The sequence below is a fragment of the Natrix helvetica genome (assembly GCF_964273705.1).
Source record: "Natrix helvetica genome assembly, chromosome: 7".
NCBI classification, from domain to species: Eukaryota; Metazoa; Chordata; class Lepidosauria; order Squamata; family Natricidae; genus Natrix; species Natrix helvetica.
In genome coordinates this window covers 30,002,344-30,027,625 of record NC_138558.1, presented here as the reverse complement: position 1 = coordinate 30,027,625, position 25,282 = coordinate 30,002,344, and the positions used below count along the sequence as shown (strand labels likewise).

The window sequence follows — 25,282 nt, the reverse complement described above, 5'->3', positions numbered from 1 at the left end:
GAATAACTTGATCTCAAACCTATGTCTTTTCACAAACACAATATGAAATTCATAAAGTGCTGTTGTTACTTGTCCATATAAAATGAATGATCAAGAATATTTCTAATGTAGATAATTTTATCCAGAATAGATGACCCTACTCAGATTATTGGCCCCTCTGATCAGATCTATCAAAGATATTTATTGATAAAGTCTATTTCCCTTGTATGAGATAATACAAGGCAACACACGGAACTTTGGATTTTGGTTCATTGACTCTATTTGTGCAACATGAGTGTCCCAGCCAATACTCTTAAAATAGCACTGAAAACTCAGGCCTACAAATATCCACAGCATGAATAACAGCATGAATAACTTGATCTCAAACCTATGTCTTTTCACAAACACACGGAACTTTGGATTTTGGTTCATTGACTCTATTTGTGCAACATGAGTGTCCCAGCCAATACTCTTAAAATAGCACTGAAAACTCAGGCCTACAAATATCCACAGCATGAATAACTTGATCTCAAACCTATGTCTTTTCACAAACACAATATGAAATTCATAAAGTGCTGTTGTTACTTGTCCATATAAAATGAATGATCAAGAATATTTCTAATGTAGATAATTTTATCCAGAATAGATGACCCTACTCAGATTATTGGCCCCTCTGATCAGATCTATCAAAGATATTTATTGATAAAGTCTAAATATCTATCAAAGATATTTATTGATAAAGTCTATTTCCCTTGTATGAGATAATACAAGGCAACACACGGAACTTTGGATTTTGGTTCATTGACTCTATTAGTGCAACATGAGTGTCCCAGCCAATACTCTTTCTAAATTCCATAGCTTGATTTCTGGGTGCTGCACAACCTGGCAAAGGGTGGTTATATCTTTGTGCAGAAAGTTTTTTTTCCCCAACCCTCCAAGCCACTATAAAAGTGGCTATAAAACTTTCACTTCCCTTTTCATCTGCTGTCTTTTTGTTTCCCTCTAGAACAGGGAGTTCTAATCCTTTTGCCATCACACCTCCCCTTTAATGTAATCTGAAAATACACACACCTCCTCCTAAAATCCAAATGAATACCAAAAGGAACACAAATAAATAATGAAAACAATGCAACTTTGAGAAAGGTGGATTGGGAATTTACACCTTACAGTCTGAGAAAACCTGCTCTAGAGGATTAAAAAGAAATCTAAAGTGGTATAACTTACACTGCCAAATTAGTTGAGAAGAACCTAAGTCATTTCCATTATTTCTATTCCCTTTCCATTCTTCCTGGGGACATAAAAACTTCTAAGGAGGCAATAGTCCATTCAGGAGATTGTTTAGTCTCTAGAGGTGAAGCATAGCCCCCAATAAGTGATTAATTTTGTTTCATACAAATCTACAGTTGTTTAGGCCTAAACCAAACTTTCCTGGCTTAAGTGGGTAAATAATGCAGGTTACAATTTGCACACCATATTTGTGTGTGTGTAAATGATACGTTTACAATACGTTCACATTCCATTACAGGGGAAATAGCAGAAATTTTGAAGTCAGAATAAAAATACTAATTCAGAATCTAAATTGTTTTAGACAGCTTTTAAGAAGAGAAATGGGTGGTGTTGGGCATCTGAAGAATCCCTCCAGGCTATACCCGTGCTTTACAGAAGTCTATATAGCCATCTGAGACCCCTTCAGAAACCTATACACAGTCGGAAGAAACAGCAGAGCTCTTTGAACTTATTCAAGATCAACAAAATGCTAATTTTTGATGAAGCAAGATTCTGCTTGGCTTACAAATAATTTTCAGTCACACACATATTTTAAAAACTGTGATGGAATTGCCTTCCCATTTAGTCTTTAGTATATTGAACAATAGTTCAAATAAAGTATATTTAAAGTTAAATAGGCTCTTTTATTCTTACATTATAGAATATATAGAATATTTGTTGATTGCATGGTCTTATAAAGATCCGCGTTTCAATATATGAGGATCTTTATAAGACCGTCAACAGATATTCTATATATTCTATAACACAAGAATAAAAGACCATGCTTAACTTTAAATATACTTTATTTGCAGGGTTAAAAAAAATCAACTACCAAAAATGGGAGATCCTCATAGAAGTTTTAATTTACATCGTAAATGTTTCTAGCATGCCAATATTCATGACTCTCAAGAAAGATTCTGGAGCCAGCTCACAAAATGACAGCAAGAAATGTCCAAAATTCAGCAGAATTCTCCAAATTCTGCCAAACAAGGAAAGAATGAGTTAATCGAGACAAATTTGGGTGTGGCTAAAGCATACATAAACCACCGAAAATACTTCTGGAATGCAGGATTATAAAAAATATCACCTGCCACAAACTTGATTTTATACTTTAAACCTACTCTAAATTAAGAATCTAATTTGAATAATTAGCTGTCAAAAGTATAGATATTTTGAAAGTAATGATATATAATGTTTTTGGAATCAATATATGGCTGACAAGATGCTTATTGTCCCAAAGTGTTGAAGTATTTGAAATGTGCACTATTCTTATGTTTGATTGTTGTTGTTGCTGCTGTTTATTACTATGTTAATAGAGTAATGACGCTAGATTCTTTACTAATGATAGAAATAATAAATAGCATCAACACTAAGCTCCTCTTATGCAACATAGCCGAGTATGAACAGTTTTGAAGCTAATTCAGACATGTTACAAAGGTTTAAGTAGCCATATTCCATTTGTTTGGTCTCACATGACCACAAATATGTGTGAACTAAGGATCTAAAATTACTGACTCTAGTTTATTTTACTCAACCATAGTTTCTCAACTTTGGCCATAATATGGACAATAATTTATAAGAGCAGAACTGAAAGTTTCAAATTCCTTCTTCACTATCCTGAAAGAGAATAATATGGAAGGTTAAAAACCTGAGATTGGATCTTTCATTGGACCTTTCTCCTTCTGTCCTGGCCACTTTTTACAGAGACACAATTGAGAGCGTTTTAACAAACTGCATCACTGTTTGGTTTGGTGGCTGCAGTGCCTCAGATAGAAAGTCCATACAGAGAGTGATAAGGACAGCCAAGAAGATTATAGCAAGTTTGCTTCCTGTTATTCAGCATACTGCTTGCTTAGAGCTAGAAACATTGTTAGAGACCCCACACATCCACTTCACGGTCTGTTTCTGTTGCTCCCCTCTGGGAGGAGATTTTGAAGTATTTCTAGCAGCACTACCAGATTCTGCAACAGTTTTCTTTGTTCCCTATGCCATCTGTCTTGGATGTACATGTATACATCCGAACTAGACTGTGGTTTTTTTCCCCGTGTCATATAATATATGTGGGTATATGCATAATTTTGTATTTATTTATTTATTTAGCCATGTTTATGTAGTGTATATTGGAGGTGGAGACCCTTTGAGAGCTGTATGCAACGAAATTTCATTTTAATGTATGCCAATTAGTGTACATTCAAAGTGACAATAAAGTTATTCTAAGTCTACGCACACTCATTGAGGCAGTAGAGAACCATAGTTGCCAATTACATCTGAATCAGCTAAATATGTGCATGATAGTTTTAGACGTTAGGTTTAATGTATTTCTTTCTGTAGAAGACAAAGTTAGAATAGAATATTTGATAAAGTTATTTGTTGTCATATAACAAATGCTACTAATGTGACATAACGCTAAGTATTTTGGACTGGCATTGGGGAAATCCAGGTTCTAGTCCACCCTCAGCCACAGAAGCTCACTGAGACTTAGCCAATCACTCCCTTGAGAGGCCAAGTATCTTAACTGATTGTTTTGGTAGGGGAAATTGAAAGGAGAACTTTACATAGGCCCCATTGAGCTCCTGAAAGACACGTGAATTATGACTTTAACAAATAAATGAATGGTTCATCTTTTTTTCCATTGTGCCATCCAAAAGCCAACTTTTGCTATAGAAAATGTTGATTAAAAGTGATTCTCCAAATACTATTGAAATCAGCTGATGATTATGATGAAAGCGGAAGCCATAGGATCATAATTTCCCCATTCCCGCTGAAGTATATATACAGTAGATACGAAATATGCATTTACTTGTAACTCTTAGTTCCACACATAGCCAGAGAGCTGAATATTCTAAGTGATGCATGTCAGAAAGAAAAAAAAAGCAAGAATTACTCCCTACAAACCTGATAAATTAAACAGCAGAAAAATACTTATAGTAATTGTCTAGGAAGAGGGTACCAAAAAAATAACTTTGACCTCAGTGAAGAATAAGATTTCTTTAAGCCAAAGTCAACCTTGAAAAATGGCTCAGAGGCTAAATTAACTGGAAGAAGTCTTGTGGTTATCTCAGTGACTGCGATTAACACAAACCAATTTAACTTCTATTGGTAATTATATACAAATAAAACTAAGCAATGATGAAATTACAAAATTATCAACAGTCAATTTATAAGCAAAGGTTTCAGACATTGATTGTAAAAAGAGAAGTTTAACATCAGGCACGCTTTCAGTAATGATCAGTCCATTCTCTTTTCCTTTAGTGCTGCTAAGTGAGAGTGAGAGAGCAAGAAAGGAAATGGTAAGGCTGTCAAGTTGGAAACAGATAAATCAATTATGTCCTTTAAATTACTCCAGAGGACTGTCCTCCTGGGGTTTAAAAATGTCTGCTTACTCAAAATTGTCCCTTAAAATTGCTCAACATGTATCAGAGGCAATAAATTGCAAATGCAATTTCATCATGAACACAACCACTCATGCCCAACCCCCATGCACTTACATTCAGATCAAAGAACATTAACATTACTTTATATAAAAGAAAGGGAAGTTGCAGTCGTTAAAATGCAAACAACTGGCCTACTAATGAGACCCTTGATAACAAAGACTGAATATAATGGAGCCAAAAGGAGAGGTTTCAGACTTGGACAATAGATACGTTCACTTAAATACTGTGAATACACTTGTTTTGTTCATCACCCTCTTATTTACAACTTATTTTAAGAAAACAATATAATCAGATTTAGAGTCCAGAAGGCTGATCATCTACTTAATATTTTCATCAGAAATAGTGTGTGGAAACAGCAGATAAGCTATACTAGCAGTAACAGCTTTGGGGTTTTTTTCCAACTAAATTCATTCTGTGTATTTTTTAAATAAATATATATAAAATTACAGAGTATTCCAACTGACATTTGACTATCATGGAGCAATGCACAGTAGAAATGATGCCTGCTTGCTATCATTAACCTATTTTTATTCACAAACACACTAGATTTTCCATCTTAACAAAAGGGTTAATTAGGGATACAATTTTTTCACAGACTGCCAATAATGGGCATGACACACACTATGTGCCCATCAGTAATTCTCAGGTACCTTTGATCTCAGCCCCAAATGACTGCAGTTGCCTACCATACCCTGACCCCCGGGACACTCTTAGAACCAGACATCTGGCTACTTTGTTCTTGTAGACTAATCTTATCCCACAAGAGCACAAGAAATGACACCAGGCAAGGAGGCTCCTGGCAAGGGAAAAAACAGTGCAGTATTAGCAGACCCTGCAACTGAGTTGGCATTATCACAACTGACTTCACATTTTTTACAGGCTGGGATCATATGGTCTGCTTATGCTCTGTAGCAGTTTTGCTTTAGCAATGTAAGGGAAAGGAAGAGCCTCCTACAATGTACCTATTAAAAATATAGAATACGCTCAGCAGCATAGAAGAAAATTGTGAAGAAAAAGAATAACAGGTTTTTAAATGTGCTTTTATATAATATTCTTCCTTTTATGATACTATATTGATTTACTTTTCTTTCGTTAATGTGTCCCTTTTCTTCTTGCTGCTGCAAATATAGAATTCCAAATTTGGTAAGTGGAGGATACCAGAATAGCTACTATAATTCCACTTCAGGTCTACTTTGCTTCACTTATCATTACAATTTTCACACAGGAATAAGGAGTTGTTTTTCTTGAAGTTATTGGCCTTATACTGTTTTTTATATGGATTAAAGAATATCTAGGACCTTGCTGCCTAAAAATCTCCCTATATCCATTAAAGTCACAAAGACTATGTTAATCACAATCATAATCAAAATTGACAAGAGAGGCAGAGCCTTTTAAGTATTGGCTTTCTCAAAACGTAATCTTAGAATACTCCCTTAATCTGTATTTAAATAACTCCCTTTTCAATGGACTTTTATTGAAATAACTTGGATATGCAATTTCATTTCAAACATCAGTTCAATATGGTGCAGAATTTGATAAGATTTTCTACTTAGAGAAAAGACAGGAAGTTTTTAAAGTAGTAATCCTTTTTTTAACTTAATGTTTTGCTTATTGCTTTCAGATATATTGATTTATCATATTTCTATGATACCAATTACAAACCATTAAAAAAACCACTGTCGTGTGCACTGCTTCTCTGAGGGCCAATTTGCATGCTTGACAAAGTTACCTCTCTCTCCACATACTCCCTCTTATAAGCAGGGCACTATATAAGCCAAACTCTAAGCAACTAGTAAATATTTTGATGATTGCAGTTTCTGACTACTCCACTGCCTACTCTGCTACTTTGCGTACCTTGTGGTCATGCAACACACACACACAGCCCCGTGGTCAGAAGGTTTGTATAGAACATGGTGAAATAGACAGGCATCAGATTGGCAAATTCTCTCCCTGTATTTATTCAACTTATATGCAGAATATATACTGATGGAAGCTGGACTGGAAGAAAATGAATGTAACCTGTACTACTTGACAGCTGAAAATGCAAATGAATTGTAAGCTCTAATAATGAAAGCCAAGGAGCTCTACAAAAATCGGAATAAGATAAAGAAGACTCCAGAAATAAGAGGTCCAGCAATCAGAATTGATAAAGATACTGGAGTAATATACAGCTTCTGATTTTTAAGATCAACTATCAACAGTAAAGAAACCAGCAGTCGAGAAATATGAAGACTAGAGTAGTAATAAAAGGCTTTGGAAAATATATTCAGATATATATATATGTATTATACGTATCTAGCTTAGATGCATCACATAGAGAAAATATCCAATACTATTTAATTTAGGACTTAATGTATCACCCGAACAAAGAAAACACATTATATCTATACAGAAGTACAATACAAGTAGGTTTTTTATTCCGAAAATAAAAAGACTAAAGACTGCTGATGTTTGGATAACATGGAAATCCTAAAACTAATCAGTGACACCTTTTTTCTACCTAGGCAGCTCAGGAAAGGAATTATTTTTATTTAAGCTCTAACAAGCATGATTTACTTAGTAATCTGTTAAAAGAAACTGGAGCAATTATAATCCAATTACATCTACAATCTAATTTCTCTTAAAAAATTCTAGCTGAAAAAAATCCTTAGATTTACCCCATTGTATGTGATCTAAACAAAAAATGCAAACAATATTTTTTAATATGTTGTGTATTGCACTTGTATTAATAAAAGGAAAAAAATAAATGCTTCAATGATACAAACGCTAGTACTAACAAAAAATATGAATTCGTTTACTGATTCTCTGTTGTTCTCAGTGATCTATTTAAGGCTATGTGGTGCTTGTTTTTGTATTTAAACGTTTAAATATAATATAGTTGACAATGCAAGTAGAATTACAGCTGCCTCATAGTCTGCAAACACTCCAAGTGGTATTGAAAGTTTTCAGCAGTGCCCAGTCAACATTAGATGCTTCCTTCTTCCAAGTTTGCCCCTCAAAAGAAGAAAGGACTTTGGAGTCCTTGGTGCTTTCTGAATTAGGTTGTTTGCTTGTTGACATTTCATTACCTAATTAGATAACATCAGTGCTCTGACAGTGTTACCTCGTGCACTGATGATGTTATCTAGTTGGGTAATGAAACAATTGCAAGCAAACAACAACGTTCAGAGAGCATAAGGACTTTATAGACCAATCCTAACTTACAGTTCCAATTAGCTGGCCTGGCTGATTTATAGTCCCACCTTCAACCTCCTGGCAAACACCTTATTTTGGGGTAATTTTTAAGGGTAATTTTAATTTATATTTGAATTTTAATCTATTGTACAGTGTATAACCTACCTCCTCTGTCTATTTATGTATATCTACCTATATTTTTGTATTTACATTGTTTTAATATGTCTGTACACCGCCCCGAGTCCTGTTTAGGAAAGGGTGCGGTCTATAAATTAAAGTTTATTATTATTATTATTACAGGTATTTTCTTCTACAGGAGCAAAAATGTTTTCTTGCCTTGTAAGACACAGCTGTGTAAAAATATGGACAATGGATTGCTCAACTTAATAGAGAAGTTAACTTTTGCCAACACAATACTGATAAATCTGCTCTGAGTTGAAAGAAACCATTACTATGATCATCACGACTAAAATTCCTTGCCAATGCTTACCTCAAGAAGTCTGAAGTTTTATCTTAGTGTACTCAGTTTTCAAGACTGACCATGTATCAGGAGAATAATGCTAATGCAGCCAGGGCCATTAGCATCACCACAGAAACCAGCTATTTCTCATTTCCATTGGTGTGCAGAAAGATTGGGCTGTGAAGTCTCTAATACCTCAGGTAGCACAGGTGTTCTCTACTTGGAGCAGCTGGCATCTGCTAATTAAAAGCTCAAAGTAACATTTTTCCATTTTTTTGAAGAAATTTAAACAAGTTCCTCTGCAAGTTCATCCTACAGTTAATACTGTTTGACGTACTGCATCATTTTTTCCTTTCCCAGTTAACGCCTAGAATTTCCAAGATAGTGAGATGATTAGATTATAAGAAACATAAAATGTTTTTTTTTTAAAAAAAGAGGTTCAAAAAGTGATAAGGAAATAATATACATTGAGCTTAATTTCAGAAACTGTATGGTGGACATCTACTTTCTTTAAAAGTAAAATTAGTAGAAAATACAAAAACAAAATTAATGAAATTTAAAGAGTTTATTTAGCACAGTTCATTAATAATTTACTATTTGCTGGATTCACATATTATGCAAAGTCACATATTTGATAGCTTTACCTATCAAAATGGCTAGGTTCACATATTAAGTTAATACCAAACATACCATATTATGGCTTAGTATAATGTATAAATCTAGCCATACACTTACTGGAGAAAACAGCAGCTATATTCAGATGTTCACTTGAATGTGGTAAATATTATTTTTTCTCCCTCAACAAATAAAGGAAAGAAGGCTCAGTGGATTGAGGGGATGGGAAAAGCCAAGATTATCATTTTGGATGGAGTTGATGCTGGAGAGGGGGATGGAGAAGACAATGGAGAGAATGAGAGAAAGGGATGAGTGAAAGGGATGATATGTTCAAAGCACAAAAAAATACTGAAACAGTACACACACGAAGTAGAAACACAGACAACTAAGAAGGATAGAAAGCTGCAGCATAAACTATGTTATATTGACTAGATTTAGCTATATGTTATTTCTCTTTCTTAGTCCATGCCTTTAATTTATTTATTGTTTCTCACTTCCTTTCCAGTCTAGATCAGGGCTGTCAAACTCGCATCCCGCGGGCCAGATACGTCACCTGCTGGCCATGCCCTTGCCCGGTTTAGCAAAGGGGGGGGGAGGAAGTCATGATATGTCACGTGATGTCACCATGATGATACCCCTGGTGTATATAGTGTCATTTTCCCTAAAAAGGAACTAAGAGTTATATATGTACTTTTATATGTAACACTAAAAAAAATTAACCAGGGTTTGTTCAACCATCAGGGAACAGTCCTGCAAGATGACAAAGAACCTGAAGCTTATTCTTCCAATCTCTGCTTTTCTCTTTTAGGTTGTTTCAGTAGGCTCCTAGTTGGTACTCAGAATACCTTTAAGGACTAAAATCATCTCAGCATGGTTCTTGAACATTTAGCATTAGCCTGGCTGCACAAATAGAATAGTGCAGCCAGACTAATGGTAAAGAAAGAATAGTCAAGAATTAAATGAGTTTCCTTCCTTTCTCCTCTTCACAGGTATGCCCTGGAAGGCTCCAGTCCCAAGTTAATTAACACTACTGTATTTCTACCACTGCAAAGGACAGTATTTTTTATGTCAAGACTGCTCATGGATAATTCTCCTTGGAATTATCCCATCTTTAAGAACTATGCATTTGGCAACAAACAGCCTTACAAGAAAGAAATCTGTGCAGATTTAAACGTTTAAATTTAACTGAGACTTGCCCTGGCGTATGTCATGCAACCTCCCTGGTGATCCCAAAAGGTACTCTTCTATAACATCCTGATTAGAAGATTCTGAATACATAAAGTGATAAAGGTTTCTACAAGAGTTAAAATATTACTGTAGACCTGAGTTCCAATATTTTATAGCTCTGTGCGCACATGTTGCACTCAGGCCAATCACAGTTTTATCTCAACAGGTCTGTTGTGGTATAGAAAATGAACTGGAAAAGCATGGGACATAAATAAAAATATTTCTAGTACATTTTAAGCGATGCAGTGCTCAGTGGCTCTGAGCTTGTTGATCAGAAGCTCTGAGCTTGTTGATCAGAAAGGTTGGCAGTTCGGTGGTTCGAATCCCTATCCCACTGCATAACGGAGTGAGCTCCCGTTACTTGTCCTGGCTTCTGCCAACCTAGCAGTTTGAAAGCACGTAAAAATGCAAGTAGAAAAATAGGGACCACTTTGGTGGCAAGGTAATAGTGTTCCGTGCTGGCCACATGACCACGGAGACGTCCTCAGACAGCGCTGGCTCTTCGGCTTTGAAACGGAGATGAGCACCGCCCCCAAGAGTCGGGAATGACTAGCACATATGTGCGAGGGGAACCCTTACCTTTAGTACATTTTAAACGATGTTTTAAAATAAACGGTTCTTCTAAGAAAATAGATAAAATATTATCACAAAGAAATCAAAGCAGGCTAATAAACAAAACCTTTCTACCTTATGAATTCTGATTTTATTCAAGAGCAGAATATTACAAAGGCCCTGATCTTTGTGAACTCTTGTTTTTATCAAGAATGCAAAGGAGGAAAGAGATCAGCATATCTTCTGATCTATTCTTACACAATTTCAGAGTCCACCATGTCCCCTATGAACTTGATATTTTATCAGTCGTGATAAGTCTGTTAAAGCTATAATTTTAAATTTAAATGATGAGAGGTTTCATTTGTTTCCCAAGCAGAGATAAAACCTTTTTCAAATCTACTCCAGCTGCTGTGACCTTGGTCTATGATTTAAAAGTTCACATGCAATAATTTACTTTATCCCAAGGGACCTTTCAAGATTTCTCTTCTAAAATGGTTTTAGATTTGGTGGCTTTGTGTAAAAGCATACAAAGCAACATCATTTGAACTCTGAATAACAAAACTAAGAGGAAATTAATATAAATTTAAAGGTGTAACCAAATCTACAGGGAAATCCTTTCAAAGAATGTGGTGAAGCCATGTCAAACTTGAAAATAATTAGCAAATCAAGATGTCACTGTTAGAAAGGAAGCAGAGGTAATTGGCCATTGATGACAGTAATTGATTCAGGATCCTGTCTGATTAAGAAGGACTTTAAGCCAAGGATAGGAGGAACTATTTTCAGTCAATTAGACTCATAGAATCATACAACAAGCTCAGACATAACACGTGAAACAAGAAATATTGATATGATTCACAATTCTTGTATGTGAAGCTATTCACATCCAAAATTAAAAAAGGAACTTTGGCAAGAGCATGGAATTACTCCCTTCACATGTTGACACTGCTTTTAAAAAGTTGCACCTTTTCTTAGGGTCATGAACCCAGTAAAACAAATGAATCAAAAACATTTAAATTGCTCATTTATGTATTGAGGAAAATGATCCAAAGCTATATATTTGAGTATGACAAAAAGTATGTGAATCTCCTAGGATTATCAGTTCATTTGAACATGAAGTTAAAGTTGTTTCAATCGTCAGGCCTGCAGAGGTTCCTTTAAGAATCTTTGGCCTGCCACACTTTCTTATAATTTCCTATGTGTTTCATTAATGTAGTAGTTGGGAGGGGGGAATAGAAAGGAGTAGGATTGTGGAATGTATGTTGTCATTCTTTTATAGAAGCCAAGGTCATCTTTTGTCTCGGCACCTCGACACCTGACCGGAAGCAGAGGGGTGTAGATGCCAGCGTGGAAGATGATGATTGGAACATGTGATGAATTATGGGGTGTGGGGATAGAGATGAACTTTCAACTGGGTGAACCCACAGGATGTAAAATAGAGTTGAAATTTTATAGCATAATGCCAACATGTCTGTCTTATTAAATTGGAGCTTTAAGGATAACTTTGCCTTGGAAAATGATTTAATTCTTCATGATATTTGGAACGCTGACATCAATGGGATAATAATTGGTACAAGTGTGGAAGCTGTTATGTGGGCAGAAAAAGATTACAAAGCTATTTCCAAAGAGTTTGGACTCTGCCAGTCTATTGTCAGGCAGATGGTATACAAATTAAAGTAATTCAGCTCCATTGTTACTCTCCTCAGGAGTACACACTAACCAAGATCACACCAACAGCAAAGTATGTAATATTCCGGATACTCTCAAGGAACTCTAGCTTGTCCAGAAGGATATCATAGTCAATGATGTGGAAAATTGCTGTGAGATCAAGGAGGCCCAGAATGGGTGAATCACTGCCAAAGGTCATTCACAAGCATATCTACGAATTAGACAGTGACTAGAAATGCTGCAGAATGGTTCTTAAGAGTGTTTTCTCCAGGGCAAATGACCTAGAACAGAGGTGTCAAACTCAAGGCCCCAGGGCTGGATCCAGCCCGTGGGGTGCTTAGATCTGGCCCACAAGGCCACCCTGGAAACAGCAAAGGACCGGCTCACAGTGCCTCTGCCAGTGGAAAATGGGCTCCCAAGCTCTATTTTTGCTGGCAGAAGGTTGCAGGAGGTTATCACAGCCAAAAATGGAGCTTGGGAGCCCGTTTTCACTGGAAGAGCATTTGGGCCACCACAGGCACCAACACAAGTGACGTTGAGCTGGCCACACCCACTCTGCCCCCCTGAAGTCAAACACAACCTTAATGCAGCCCTCAATGAAATCCAGTTTGACACCTCTGGCATAGAACAAAGCTGCTACTACTGGGTAGAAAGAAGTCTAGAAACCATATTCCGAATGCTTTCCTCACATCACTTCCATTTTTGAGTTCATTCTACATGAGATTTCTTGGTATATTTTTAACAGTTCAAAAGCTAATGCCTACCCTATGATAGAATAACCTTAAGATTTGGGCTGCAGAGATTCTCAATCATCTGTGTCACAGTTATACCAAAGGTATTCTTCCAAAAGCAACTGACATTTCTTAGGTTTTTTTTCCCCTTGAAAACATTTTGCTTTTCATCCAAGAACCTTTTTCAGGTCTGAAAGACTGAACTGAAGCAGCTTCTTGGATGAGAAGTGAAATGTTTTCAAGAGGGGAAAAAAATAAGAAAGTATAATTGCCTTTTGGAAAAGCACCTTTGGGATTTAAGATTCTGGAAAATCTATGATTAAGAGAAGCAAAAACATAAAACTAAACAGAATATATCGAGTGCGTTTCAAGGTCTTGATTACGATCTTTAAAGCGCTCCATGGCTCAGGACCTAGTTACCTGCGGGATCGTATTCTGCCCCACACATCCCTACGACCTATTCGCTCGCACAGAGAGGGACTTCTCCAGGTGCCGTCCACTAGACAATGCCATGGGGCGGCGCCTAGGAGCAGAGCCTTCTCTGTGGCGGGCCCAGCCCTGTGGAATGACCTCCCCCCGGATATTAGGACCACTACTGACCTCCGCTCCTTCCGTGTTAAGCTCAAGACCCACCTTTTTCAAATATCTGGCCTGGCTCAACCATGACTTCGTTACGCTCCTGAGGGGTTTTTAATTTAAGGGGATTTTAAACTGTGTTTTAATTGTGTTTTTAGCTGTGTTTACTGTCTTTCACTTACAAGTCTACTCTCCTCCACGCACAAATGAAATTGTCCTTTTTTCGTATGTATGTGTGTCCTATGTGTATTTTATCCTTCTGATTGTACGCCGCCCCGAGTCCTTCGGGAGAGGGTTGCGGCTAATCAAATAAAATTTATTATTATTTATTATTATTATATGTGTGATAGAAGTGTGCAAAGAATGTAAAATTGACCTTGCTTGATGTAGGAAGCAAACATATTGTTCTCCATAAATTCTTTTGCTCTATTCTAGACAAACTTTTCCACAATTTTAAACCAAGAATATTTCTAACTGTAACTGAAAATAGACTGTAATTGGGATTCTCTATATGCGCTATTCTGTAAAATTATGAAAGGATCTTTGTAATCATATTGTACCATATTATTACTATTACAGTGGACGTAGGTTGACTAAAGTAGTATCATCATTAACTATGGAAAGCTTTTGTGAGACAGTTATACATTAAATTCATTTTAACTAAGAGATTTTTTTTTTAACTGTGGGATTCATAATAGCCTTTCTGCTGCAGGTACTGTTAATCCAGAAACCAGAACAGGTATTAAAATTCTGGGCAGGATTTTGAAGCAGAGGTCCAAGGAGACACTGGATGGCAGTAAAGAGACACAGTGGAAACAAAAAACTTTTCACTACCATCTAATGATGGCAAAAATGTACTGTAGTTGGAGTTTCTGAATGGAAATCCTAAAACCCTTCCTTACCTGGATGTCTTCCATTTTAAATTTAAATTTTAGCTAGAATAGCAGAATGGCAGATCCAAATTCATTTTCTCTATCTGCAACCTTATACAGGTAATCCTTGATTTACAACAGTTCATTTAATGACCATCTGAAGTCACAACTACACTGAAAAAAGTGACTTTTGACCATTTTTTAGTTACAACCATTACAGCATCTGAAGTTACAATTACTTGGCGAACAACCCTTGGCGAAGGTTGTTGAGAATGTGGTGGCGCAGCAGTTTCCACGACACCTGGACGAATCCGACTATCTAGACCCACGCCAGTCCGGCTTCCGACCCGGGCACAGCACTGAGACAGCCTTGGTCGCGTTGGTTGATGATCTCTGGAGGGCCAGAGATAGGGGTTGTTCCTCTATCCTGGTCCTATTAGACCTCTCGGCGGCTTTTGATACCATCGACCATGGTATCCTATTGCGCCGGTTGGAGGGGATGGGAGTCGGAGGCACCGTTCTGCGGTGGTTCGGCTCCTACCTCTCCGACCGGAAGCAATGTGTGTTGACAGGGGGGCAGAGGTCGTCCCTGAGGCCACTCACTTGTGGGGTGCCGCAGGGGTCGGTCCTCTCGCCTCTCCTGTTCAACACATATGTGAAGCCACTGGGTGAGATCATCCGTGGCTTTGGGGTTGAGTACCACCTGTACGCTGATGACACTCAGCTGTACATTTCAACCCCAAACCACCCCAACGAGGCTATCGAAGTGATGTCCCGGTGTTTGGAAGCCGTCGGGGTCTGGATGGGGGACAACAGACTCAAACTCAACCCCTCCAAGACCGAGTGGCTATGGGTACCGGCACCTCGGTTCAGCCAGCTGACACCATCGCTGGCCATAGGGGGCGAACAACTGTCCCCTGTGGAGCGGGCGCGCAATTTGGGCGTCCTCCTTGATGCCCAGCTGTCACTGGAGGACCATGTGGCAGCCGTGGCAAGGGGGGCGTTCCACCAGGTTCGCCTGGTGCGCCAATTGCGCCCCCTACTGGACCGGAGTGCCCTGCGCACGGTCACTCATGCGCTGGTGACGTCTCGCCTGGACTACTGCAATGCCCTCTACATGGGGCTTCCCTTGGGACGCATCCGGAGACTGCAGCTAGTTCAGAACGCAGCCGCGCGGGTTATCATGGGGAGTACACGTTACTCCCACGTAACACCGCTCCTGCGCGAGCTGCACTGGCTACCTGTGGCCTTTCGGGTGCGTTTCAAGGTATTGATCACCATCTTTAAAGCGCTCCATGGCATAGGACCTAGATATCTGCAGGATCGCATCCTACCACACACGTCCCTGCGACCTATTCGCTCACACAGGGAGGGACTCCTCCTGGTGCCGTCCGCTAGGCAGTGTCAGCGGGCGACACCTAGGAGTAGGTCCTTCTCTGTGATGGGCCCAACCCTCTGGAATGACCTCCCCCCCAACATTCGAACCACCACCGACCTCCGTTCCTTCCGTCAAAAGTTAAAGACTCACCTATTTCAATCAGCTGGCCTGGCACTTTCTTAGTTTTACCTCCCGGGGATTTATTTTAATTGGGTTTGGGTTTTTAATTGGGGATGTTTTTAGGGTTTTAGAATATATTTATTTCTTGTACAGCCTATCTCCTCCATCCAAATGTATTTAATTGTTTTATGATTGTATTTTTATCTGCATTGACTGTACACCGCCCCGAGTCCCTTTTTGGGAGAGGGGGCGCTCTAGAAATCCAAGAAATAAATAAAATAAAATAAATAAAATAAATACGCTGAAAAAAAAGTGACTTACAACCATTTTTTACACTTACAACCATTGCAGCATCCCCATGGTCATAAGTAAGTATAATCTTTATTGTCATTGTACTTAAATACAACGAAATTGGTTTTGGTCATGTGATCAAAATTTAGATGCTTGGCAACTGAATCATATTTATGATGGTTGCAGTCTCTCAAGGTCATGTGATCATCTTTCGCAGCTTTCTTACAAGCAAAGTCAAGGGAGAAGCTAGATTCACTCAATAACCAGGTTACTAACTTAACAACTGCAGTAAATACTGCATATATAATTCTTTGTCTATAAAGCAAATAACCTCACATAAGAAGACAGGAGTTAGCTAGCTGCAAAGTAACGTAACTGGTCCCTCCAGCCCACTTAATAGCTAGCGTTTTCCATAATTTCAGACCAAAAATATTTCTAACTGTAACTGAAAATGGACTGTAATTGGGATTTTCTATATGCACTTTTTCTGTAAAATTATGAAAGGATCATTGTAACACAAAAGTCATATTGATATTACTATTACAGTGGACCTAAGTTGGCAAAGGTAGTCTCATCATTAATTATGGAAAGCTTTTGTGAGACAGTTGTACATTAAATTCATTTTAACAAAGAGACTTTATTTCAAACATTGTGGAGTTTTTGCTGGATATAATGAATCATCAGAATGGCTGCCAAACAAGTCAGACCTTTTCAAAACAGTCACCTACCAGTAATCTAAAAAATGTTAACATCTACCGGTAGCTTGACAACAGCTCTGGAAAAAGTAAAGCTACCAGATTACTTTATAAAACATTAAGTAGGCCTAATGAAAGATACCGTCTTATTAAAACAATGCCAACCAATTCTGCTTAGTAAAAATATTTTTATACAAAGTACAGTATTTTTTAAAAGAAGAAGTAATGAGAAAACAAAATGTAAAAATCTTACCTCATTCCCCCCAACAGCTTTAGTTAAAATCACTGCTGAAGATACAGGCGGAGGCATACAGCCTACTGTCTGCAAACTAGAGAAGAATAAATGAATACAAATTTTATTTTTCTAATTAATCTTCGATACAAAAGAAGGGGGCATAGCTCTATTATTTGCTAAATGACTAACTTAAATACAAAATGACTTCTGAATCGTCTGCTTACAAATAGTTAGCTGATCAAATGTCTCTGAACAACTTTATTATTTATTAGCAATTGTACCATTGGAAATCATCTAGAACAGGGGTGTCAAACCCAACTTATTGAGGGCTGTATCAGGGTTGTGTTTGACCTCGGGGGGCCGGGGGGCATGGTCATGGTGGATGTGGCCAACTCGATATCCCTCGTTGAGGCTCTGTTTTCGGCTGCGATGGTCTCCTGCAGCCCTCTACCAGCTAAACCAGAGCCCAGGGGGCTGCACACAACCTGCCCGGGCTCCGTTTTCAACAGCCTCCTGCAACTCTCTGCCAGTGAAAATGGATCTCAGGGAGGCCATGTGCGGCCCACCAAGGCACTGCTTTCAGCTGCGGTGGCCTCCCCAAGCTCCGTTTTCGGTGGCAGAAGACTGCAGGAGGCCATCAGGGCAGAAAACGGAGCCCAGGTGGCTCAAGCTACAATTCCTGAACACTTTCATGATTCAGATTTTATTCTCCTTAACTGTTCAATGGCTTGCAAATCTACTACATTGAGGAATGTATCATAATTCCTTTTTAGACATAACAATACATTCCTAGATAAACATATGGCTTTCTTCTTTCCATTTTCAGATAAATACAATATATAATAAAGAAGAATTCTACATTAATATTTCATTAAACAATTATACTTTGATAGTTCTTGACATTTTTGTTGAGGTTGACACTTATGCACTTACTTTTCAATTTTCTATGACTACTAGTCAGTGAACACATTTACATATCAAATAAAATCCAAAATTATGAGTAATAGTGAATATAAGGGACTTCTCAAGTCACTATTTCAAATAATGAAAAATAATGCAAGGTGCTGAAAAAGAAACTTCTACAAAATTGTGCTTTGAAATTCAGTATGCTATTTCATGAACAATGTTTATCCCTTTATTCTACCATGTCTTACTGTATTCTTACTCCAATATTCTTTGTAAGCAGTCAGCAAACATAGCACAGGCATGTTAAAAAGAGACATGAAGTGTAAGTCCCTACATATAAAATTTGCTGCCAAGCCTTTATATGTGGAATAAAAATAAAAATTCCAGAGTAACCTAACAGCAAGAGTCAAACCATTAAGCGGCACAAAAAAACAAGTTCACTATTTTTTTTAAAAAATGCTAGCATTACTGGAAGTGCATTACTGAAAGAGCAGCGATAAATAGTTCACTGCTTAAAACATACCCTTTTAAAAGCCATTCATTTATAGATGTAATAGATAGAAGCTGAAGAAATAGCCATATAACTGTTGGGAAGAATACAAGTGTGAAGATCTGTACAAAAAGATGCAATTTTACATGCATCAAAGCACTTGTCAGCTCCTACGAAACAAAAGAAGAAAAATGTTGCAGATTTAACAGCTGAAGTAGTATTGCTCAAGTTAGTATCACTAAACATATTAGGTGCAAATACTTTTCAGGTGCACATTCTGTTTCTAAACTCAGTAAATAATAGTTTGAATTCACCGATAGTGACTTACACAAAAATATGACATGGCATTGTCTAAAACAATTAAGAACAGATTAGATATTTTTATCTATTTCTTTTTTTTTTAACCTATTCATACACTTTATTGAAAGGATTTCAGTCAATTTTAGCACACATGGACACAAAAGGAAAAAAAAACATGGCTATATGTTTGGAGTGAGTGGCTGTACTGAAAAGCCTTTAAGATGGCATTTTTTCATATGGTACAGAACTCCTATCCTCGTTAAATAAACGCGTACCACAAATAATGTTAATATATGCATGGAACTTTGAGGGTTAACAAGAAGCAAACCACAGCTTATAAACTATTTTTGTGCTCTTTTATAATATGGCCATCTCAAGACATCTACGCCATAGATCCGTGATGGCGAACCTATGGCATGCAGAGTCCTCTCTGTAGGCACGCCAGCCATCGTCCCAGCCCAGCTCCAACGTGCATGCACACGTGCCTCCCGTTGGCCAACTGGTCTTTGGTTCTCTGCCATGCATGCACTGGGGGCGGAATGCATGTTGGGGATCAGCATGCGCACGCATGGGAGGGCATGGTGGCACCCTATGAGGCCTCCCCTGCTCCATTTTGGGCCTGGAAAACCCCTGCACCAACCTGGAAGCGGGGTGCATGTGTAGGGTGCGGGGGGGGGGGGTGAGTTGACATGCAACCAACAGTAACTGTTCAGTGATAATGTCATCATTTTAAAATGTGTCCTTACCACCAGACTCTTAAAATAAGCCAGAAATTTGTTATTATTTAAGTAACAAATGAATAAATAAAGGATGAATATTCGGTTTGCAGTACCTCGGTTTTCAGAGATAGTCCACTATTGAAGAATATAGCAGAGACAGCTACATATGTGATAGTGATTTCTGGTTTCAGTGGCCCTGGAAGAGAAAACATATTTGAAGCAAGAGTAAACAAAAGGAACAAACTTCTGTAAGTCTTCCCTTTAACATTTATAGAGGCTATTAAGATATTCTCCAAATGTGCAGTCTATAGAGGTTTAAACCAGAATTCATTCATTCATTCATTCTCTCTCTCTCCCTCTCCCTCCTCAATCTAGAACTTGTTGCAATGGGCCTTGTCAAAACTAACAATAACCTTGTGATTAAGAGCAATAGATGCATATCACTCAGTAATGTCAGCCATAAGGTTTATTTCTCTAGATTGTTTCTTGTTAATTATGTAATTTTCATTTCATGCCATCTTAAACTATATTTGCAGTAGAAAGAATAGGGACTCAAGATCTGAACATGCACTTTAAAGCAGGTGTCTACTAATTTTAACTATTGTAGTAACCCTGAAAGTCCAGGTTCAAAGAGAAAATAATGTCCATTTTACATATAATGAAAAGAATGATGTTTCTACAAAGCTGGTACAGTAATATCAGATGGTAGTAAAAGATCTAAGTTCCTTTGTATTCTGCAGCTTAAGAAGAAAAGTTAGGTAATTGTCACATCACTACAGGCGATATTTAGAAAGGGACAAAATGTGGGGGAAAGACATGAGTGCCTTCTGATTGCGTTTAAATTTCACCTCACATAGGAATCTGCAAAATGCCATACAATACTGATTATCTTTGATGATACAAAAACAGAGTAATGGGTATTCATAACACTTATGCATCAACATTACTGGCACTACTTTTAAGTTCTGATAATTGGGGAAGAAAAAAAACAATGTTTTCTTGGCAGCCAAAAAGACCCTTATTACTTCTCAAAGTAATGTGGGCTGAACTATTCCCTCAGGCAGTTCTAAGTACAAGACCAGAAAAGATACTATTAAAATGAAACACGAAGGGCACAGTTTTGGCACCTTGATACTACAATAATGTGAATACTTTTTACATTTACAACTTTTATTTATTTTTTCTTAGGTTCAGGTTTGTTGTATATGATTACTGCTTGTATTTTAAGAGAGGCAAAATAAAGGCCAATGATATAATCTTATAAAAGTCAGTACTACTAAGTCAAACATCTGCAGGATTGCAGCCCCACTATCACAGTTGTTCAGGAATCTCTAATTACAAAGACTTCAGAGGGCCATATTTTGAAAGATATTTCTGGAAAGGAAGGGGGTAATCAAAAGCCTGGTTAAGTGGTATTATTAAGGTAGGCCATCTGCTGAAGCAAGGATGCAGGCTGCATTTAAAAAACATTTGCAACTAAATGAAACAAGACGACATGAACTTTTCTAAAGAATATTTATTTTAAAATACCGGGCTTCAAAATAAATCACCGTATTAACATATACTGACTTCCCCACAAAATCCCCACTTGTACGGACATTAAAGAAAGTGAATTTGTCCATTATGGAAAATAGAAAAGTCTACATTCACTCTACTTTGTCTCACAAGAAATGCAATGGAATCTATAGAATCTATGAGAAATAATTACTTAAAGCAACCTTGGGAGATTTACTTTGAGCCTATATAACCTTTATGCATAATATCTCAAGTTCCTCAACTATACCAATATAAGTAGAAGTGATCACTAAATCACTTTTTAAAAACCATTAATTTCACATGAGGTTTTAGGAAAAATGGTATACAATACAGAAACTCATGAAGCTGTTAGAAGCTGATAGATGGCAATTCATATCTTAATATTGTAAAGGTAGAGTTTGGGAAACACACACTTTTAAGGCTATTCCTCACCATCACAATGAACTATCTACCAATCAAAAGTTTACAAGTAATTGTAAAGACTGTAGATAGTAAACACTACAGTATATCTAGTGAGCCATTTCTCCTTCTGTCACAAAACAGGAAATGCACTTACATCACATGCACAAACATATATCTCACAATCTGATTTCAGTACTGCATACTATAGTAGATAGTGTCCAACGTTGTATATAACGTAAAGACTGTGTTATCTAAAATGAGGTTACCTGTCCTGTTAGATCATGAAAGGTTCCACTGTATGTGAAGTGAGTGTTATGGACTGGAAGCCAAGCTTTATCAACTGTACCCTCATGAAACACTTTGTTCCTGCCCCTTTTCTGTTGTTGCGATAACTTTCCCTGAAGATAATTTGATTCCTTCCATCATGGAACTTCGAAGCCTAAGGCAATTTGTTTTTCAGAGGTGATTTGCCATTGCCTCCCTCCTAGGACTGAGAAAAAATAACTGGCTAGCTGGCTTAGTGCCTATGGAAGAACTAGAACTCTTGGTCTCCTGGTTTTCAGTCTGATGCCATAATCACTACACCAAACTGACTCTTTACTAAAAAAAATAATGTTAATAAAGTTACCCCGGCTTATCCAAAGTGAAAAGATAGGGGTTGTATATAAACTGTAATAATAAAAATAGAATAGTGCAAGTGGGTGGGTATCCTGTATACATACGCACCCAAGGTGGTATTCAGCCGGTTCTCTCTGGTTCGGGCGAACTGGTAGAGGCGGCTGCAGGAGGCTCCGCCCACCCACCCTGACGTAACGCACGAGCACTGTGCATGCACAGAAGGCAGTGCGCATGCGAGCTCACATTTGCCAACTGGTATGGAAGGTAAGTGAATCCCACTGTTGATACACATACAATATAATGTACATAAACACAAGATTTAACTTAGTCCCACACATCGTGAAGCCATCATGGACTGAACATAGAGTTTGGTTTTCTACAAAAGGAAAGTCTCTTGTTCTCTCCTATAATTAGAAGAAAAAGAAGTTCCTCTAAAAGTTTGCAGCAACAGCAGGACAACAGGTATATTCAATTCATGAACTTGACTTCACACAGTTCTCTCCAGAAGAAAAGTGATAATTATCTCTATAATTAAAGAAAAATAATGTTCCACGGGTGAACAGGATACATATGTTATCCCAAAATATGAACTTGCACTAACACATCAGAGTTAATACTTTGTTGAAATGTTCAGTCAGCCCAGGATCAGTACAAAATGATCTCAAAGCTTATTGGTTAATTCTTCCATTACTGTTGGAAGAATTAACAGGTAAAATAAAAGTTCAAGAAAGTGATAAGCACAACCGTTTTCTAATTTAGGAACAGCTTATCAAATCTGACAGCTATTTACGAACTGTAAATTTCTATCGCTTGAATGACTTGGAAGTTTCTACACTTGTTGCACATCCTTAAGCCCTCTAAGTGGGGCGCTACTACTTGCCCTTAAAGGCTGTCTACTAAGTGGGGCGCTACTGCGTGCCCTAAAGGGGGTGCGTGAACTACTCTATCCCTACTTCGACAGCAGCAGTTGAAACACACAAATACACACACGTTGTCTCTTGCTGCAACCGCAGCCGGATCCTTCCACGCGGAAGTGGCATCTCCCCGCGCTCGCTCGCCGGCCGTGCAACGTGTCACACTGCAAAACTCGGGGAGTTTGGCATCCGGGGAAACTCCGACCTTCCTCTGGGAAGGCAGAAATCGTACTATTTCCAAGGGACGGTGAAAAACCCTAGGAAGAGGAAGGCAGCTGGACTCCCAATGGCGCTGCCCCGTTACGAAGGGGGGGAACTCTTGCATTGCTCAGGCAGAGACACTCACCCACCCCCAAGCCCGACTCCGCCCCGATTTTGGGGGGACAGCGGGCGGAAAGGGGGTTCAGCTCGGACCCTGGGCAGCTCTGCCCGTTTCTCTCCTCTTTGCTTGCAAACCAGCGAGCCCTGGGTGTGAAAGACGGGGGGGGACCAGGGGGGGGTGCTTTTCCGGGAGACTTACCCCCCTTCACCCCAAAAGCCGGCTCCAGCTTGGCGACGGTGATGGCCAGGACGATCCCCAACATGAACCAGTCCTTCCTCAGCCTGTCCAGGATGCCCATGGCAGCGGTGGCGGCGGGGCTGGCCGAGAGAGTCGGGCGGCTGAGGGGAGCGAGGGAGGAGGGCGGGGGCAGGAGAGCCGGTCAGGACTTCCCTCGGGCCCTTCCGCAGAGCGGCTCCGCAACGTGCCGCCGGCCGCGGCCAAACCAGTTAAACGCCGCTCCCGCCGCCGCTGGGAAGTATCCAGTGACAGGAACAGGCTCCCTGAAAGCCGCCATCGCTACCACGCGACCGCTAATAGACTCGCGCGCGCTTAGCTCTGGCTCTGGAGGGCAAAGAGGCGGCAGGAGGGCAGCAGCAGCAGCCAGCCCGCCAGGCAAGGGCGCCGCGACTAGGGCTCTCTGCACCCATGGGGGAGGCTCGTGGGGGAGGCGGGGACGAGCCAAGCAACGACCAAGGGCTAATCCGAAGGAAGGAGCGCAACCGCCAGAACTGGGTGCCTAAGAAGAGCGCCTCCGAAGCAGGCTAAAGGTCGGAGGAGGCCACCCCGGGTACGTCCCCCAAGTTGGAAGGCAGCGCCTGTGGGAGGGCAGGAATCCCGCACGCGCTGCCTTTCCTCGGCGGCTGGCAATCGGAGAACAGGGAGAATGCCGGGAAGCCTTTCTGAAGCCGAGCCCAGCGTCGGGAGAAAAAAGCAATGGGAAACGTCCGGGGCTGATGGAAAGGCCTTGCGCGCCTCTTCGAAGCTTTACGTCCGCTCTGTGACGCAGCGGCGTTTAGCGTGAGAACGGGGCCGGAGGGCGGGGCTGTGCTTTCAATGCCTGGCGTGAGACACGTGTCGCGGGACTCTCACTTCGGGAGGGCGAGGAGGAGGAGGACGACGAGGGCGATCGGTGGTTAAAAAGCGGCCGGGAATTACCTTCCTGTATAGGGTTGTGAATCGTGGGTGCAATACAGTCACAAGACTCTACCGATGCGACTTTTTTATTTATTTTATTTATTGAGTTTGTCATACATGTACGAGATAACAGGTATAAGTGTAATAAACATGGACACGAACACAGGGAATGGGTACTTGTTGGGATTTGTTTTAATGTTAGTTAACCGCGCAAAATGAACTAGTGCTGAGAGATTTTCCTTCCTTCCTCCTTCCTTCCTGGGTGATGCAATCTTTCTTGCGTGTGCTTCTCCAGCGAGATTTAGAGCTTCCTTCTAAAAATTGCATGCAGGGCGGGAGAGAGAAAGAGATGCAGGAATAGGTAGGGTGGGGCTGGGGACCTCCGCCGTTTCCGCAGCCGCAATTTTAGTCTTGATCCCTGCGGGTTGGACTAGCCAGGGGTGTCCAAACTTGGGAACTTTAAGACTTGTGGACTTCAACTCCCAGAATTCCCCAGCCAGCATGATTGGCTGGGGAATTCTGGGAGTTGAAGTCCACAAGTTTTAAAGTTCCCAAGTTTGGACACCCCTGGACTATGCGGTTCTGAATCAAAATCTCGAAGTAGAGCTTGTCATTTATTGCGCTGAATTCATGTAGTTGTAGATTTGCTGTCTCAATCCCCATGGAAATGT

The 25,282-nt window shown here is 39.4% G+C and overlaps 1 protein-coding gene across 1 annotated transcript in view; it reads right to left on the bottom strand.

The window, feature by feature from the left end:
• The window catches only part of SLC10A7 (solute carrier family 10 member 7), a 151,697-nt gene extending 126,933 nt beyond the window's left edge, over positions 1-24,764 (bottom strand). Inside the window, exons 1-4 of the mRNA XM_081959843.1 lie at positions 23,676-24,764; positions 19,799-19,881; positions 18,700-18,836; positions 17,289-17,364 (exon numbers count right to left, since the gene is read on the bottom strand). Of these exons, the coding sequence (XP_081815969.1) occupies positions 17,289-17,364; positions 18,700-18,836; positions 19,799-19,881; positions 23,676-23,775 (396 nt within the window). The 5' untranslated portion in view covers positions 23,776-24,764. The remainder of the gene's footprint in view (positions 1-17,288; positions 17,365-18,699; positions 18,837-19,798; positions 19,882-23,675) is intronic.
• Positions 24,765-25,282: the final 518 nt, after the last annotated feature.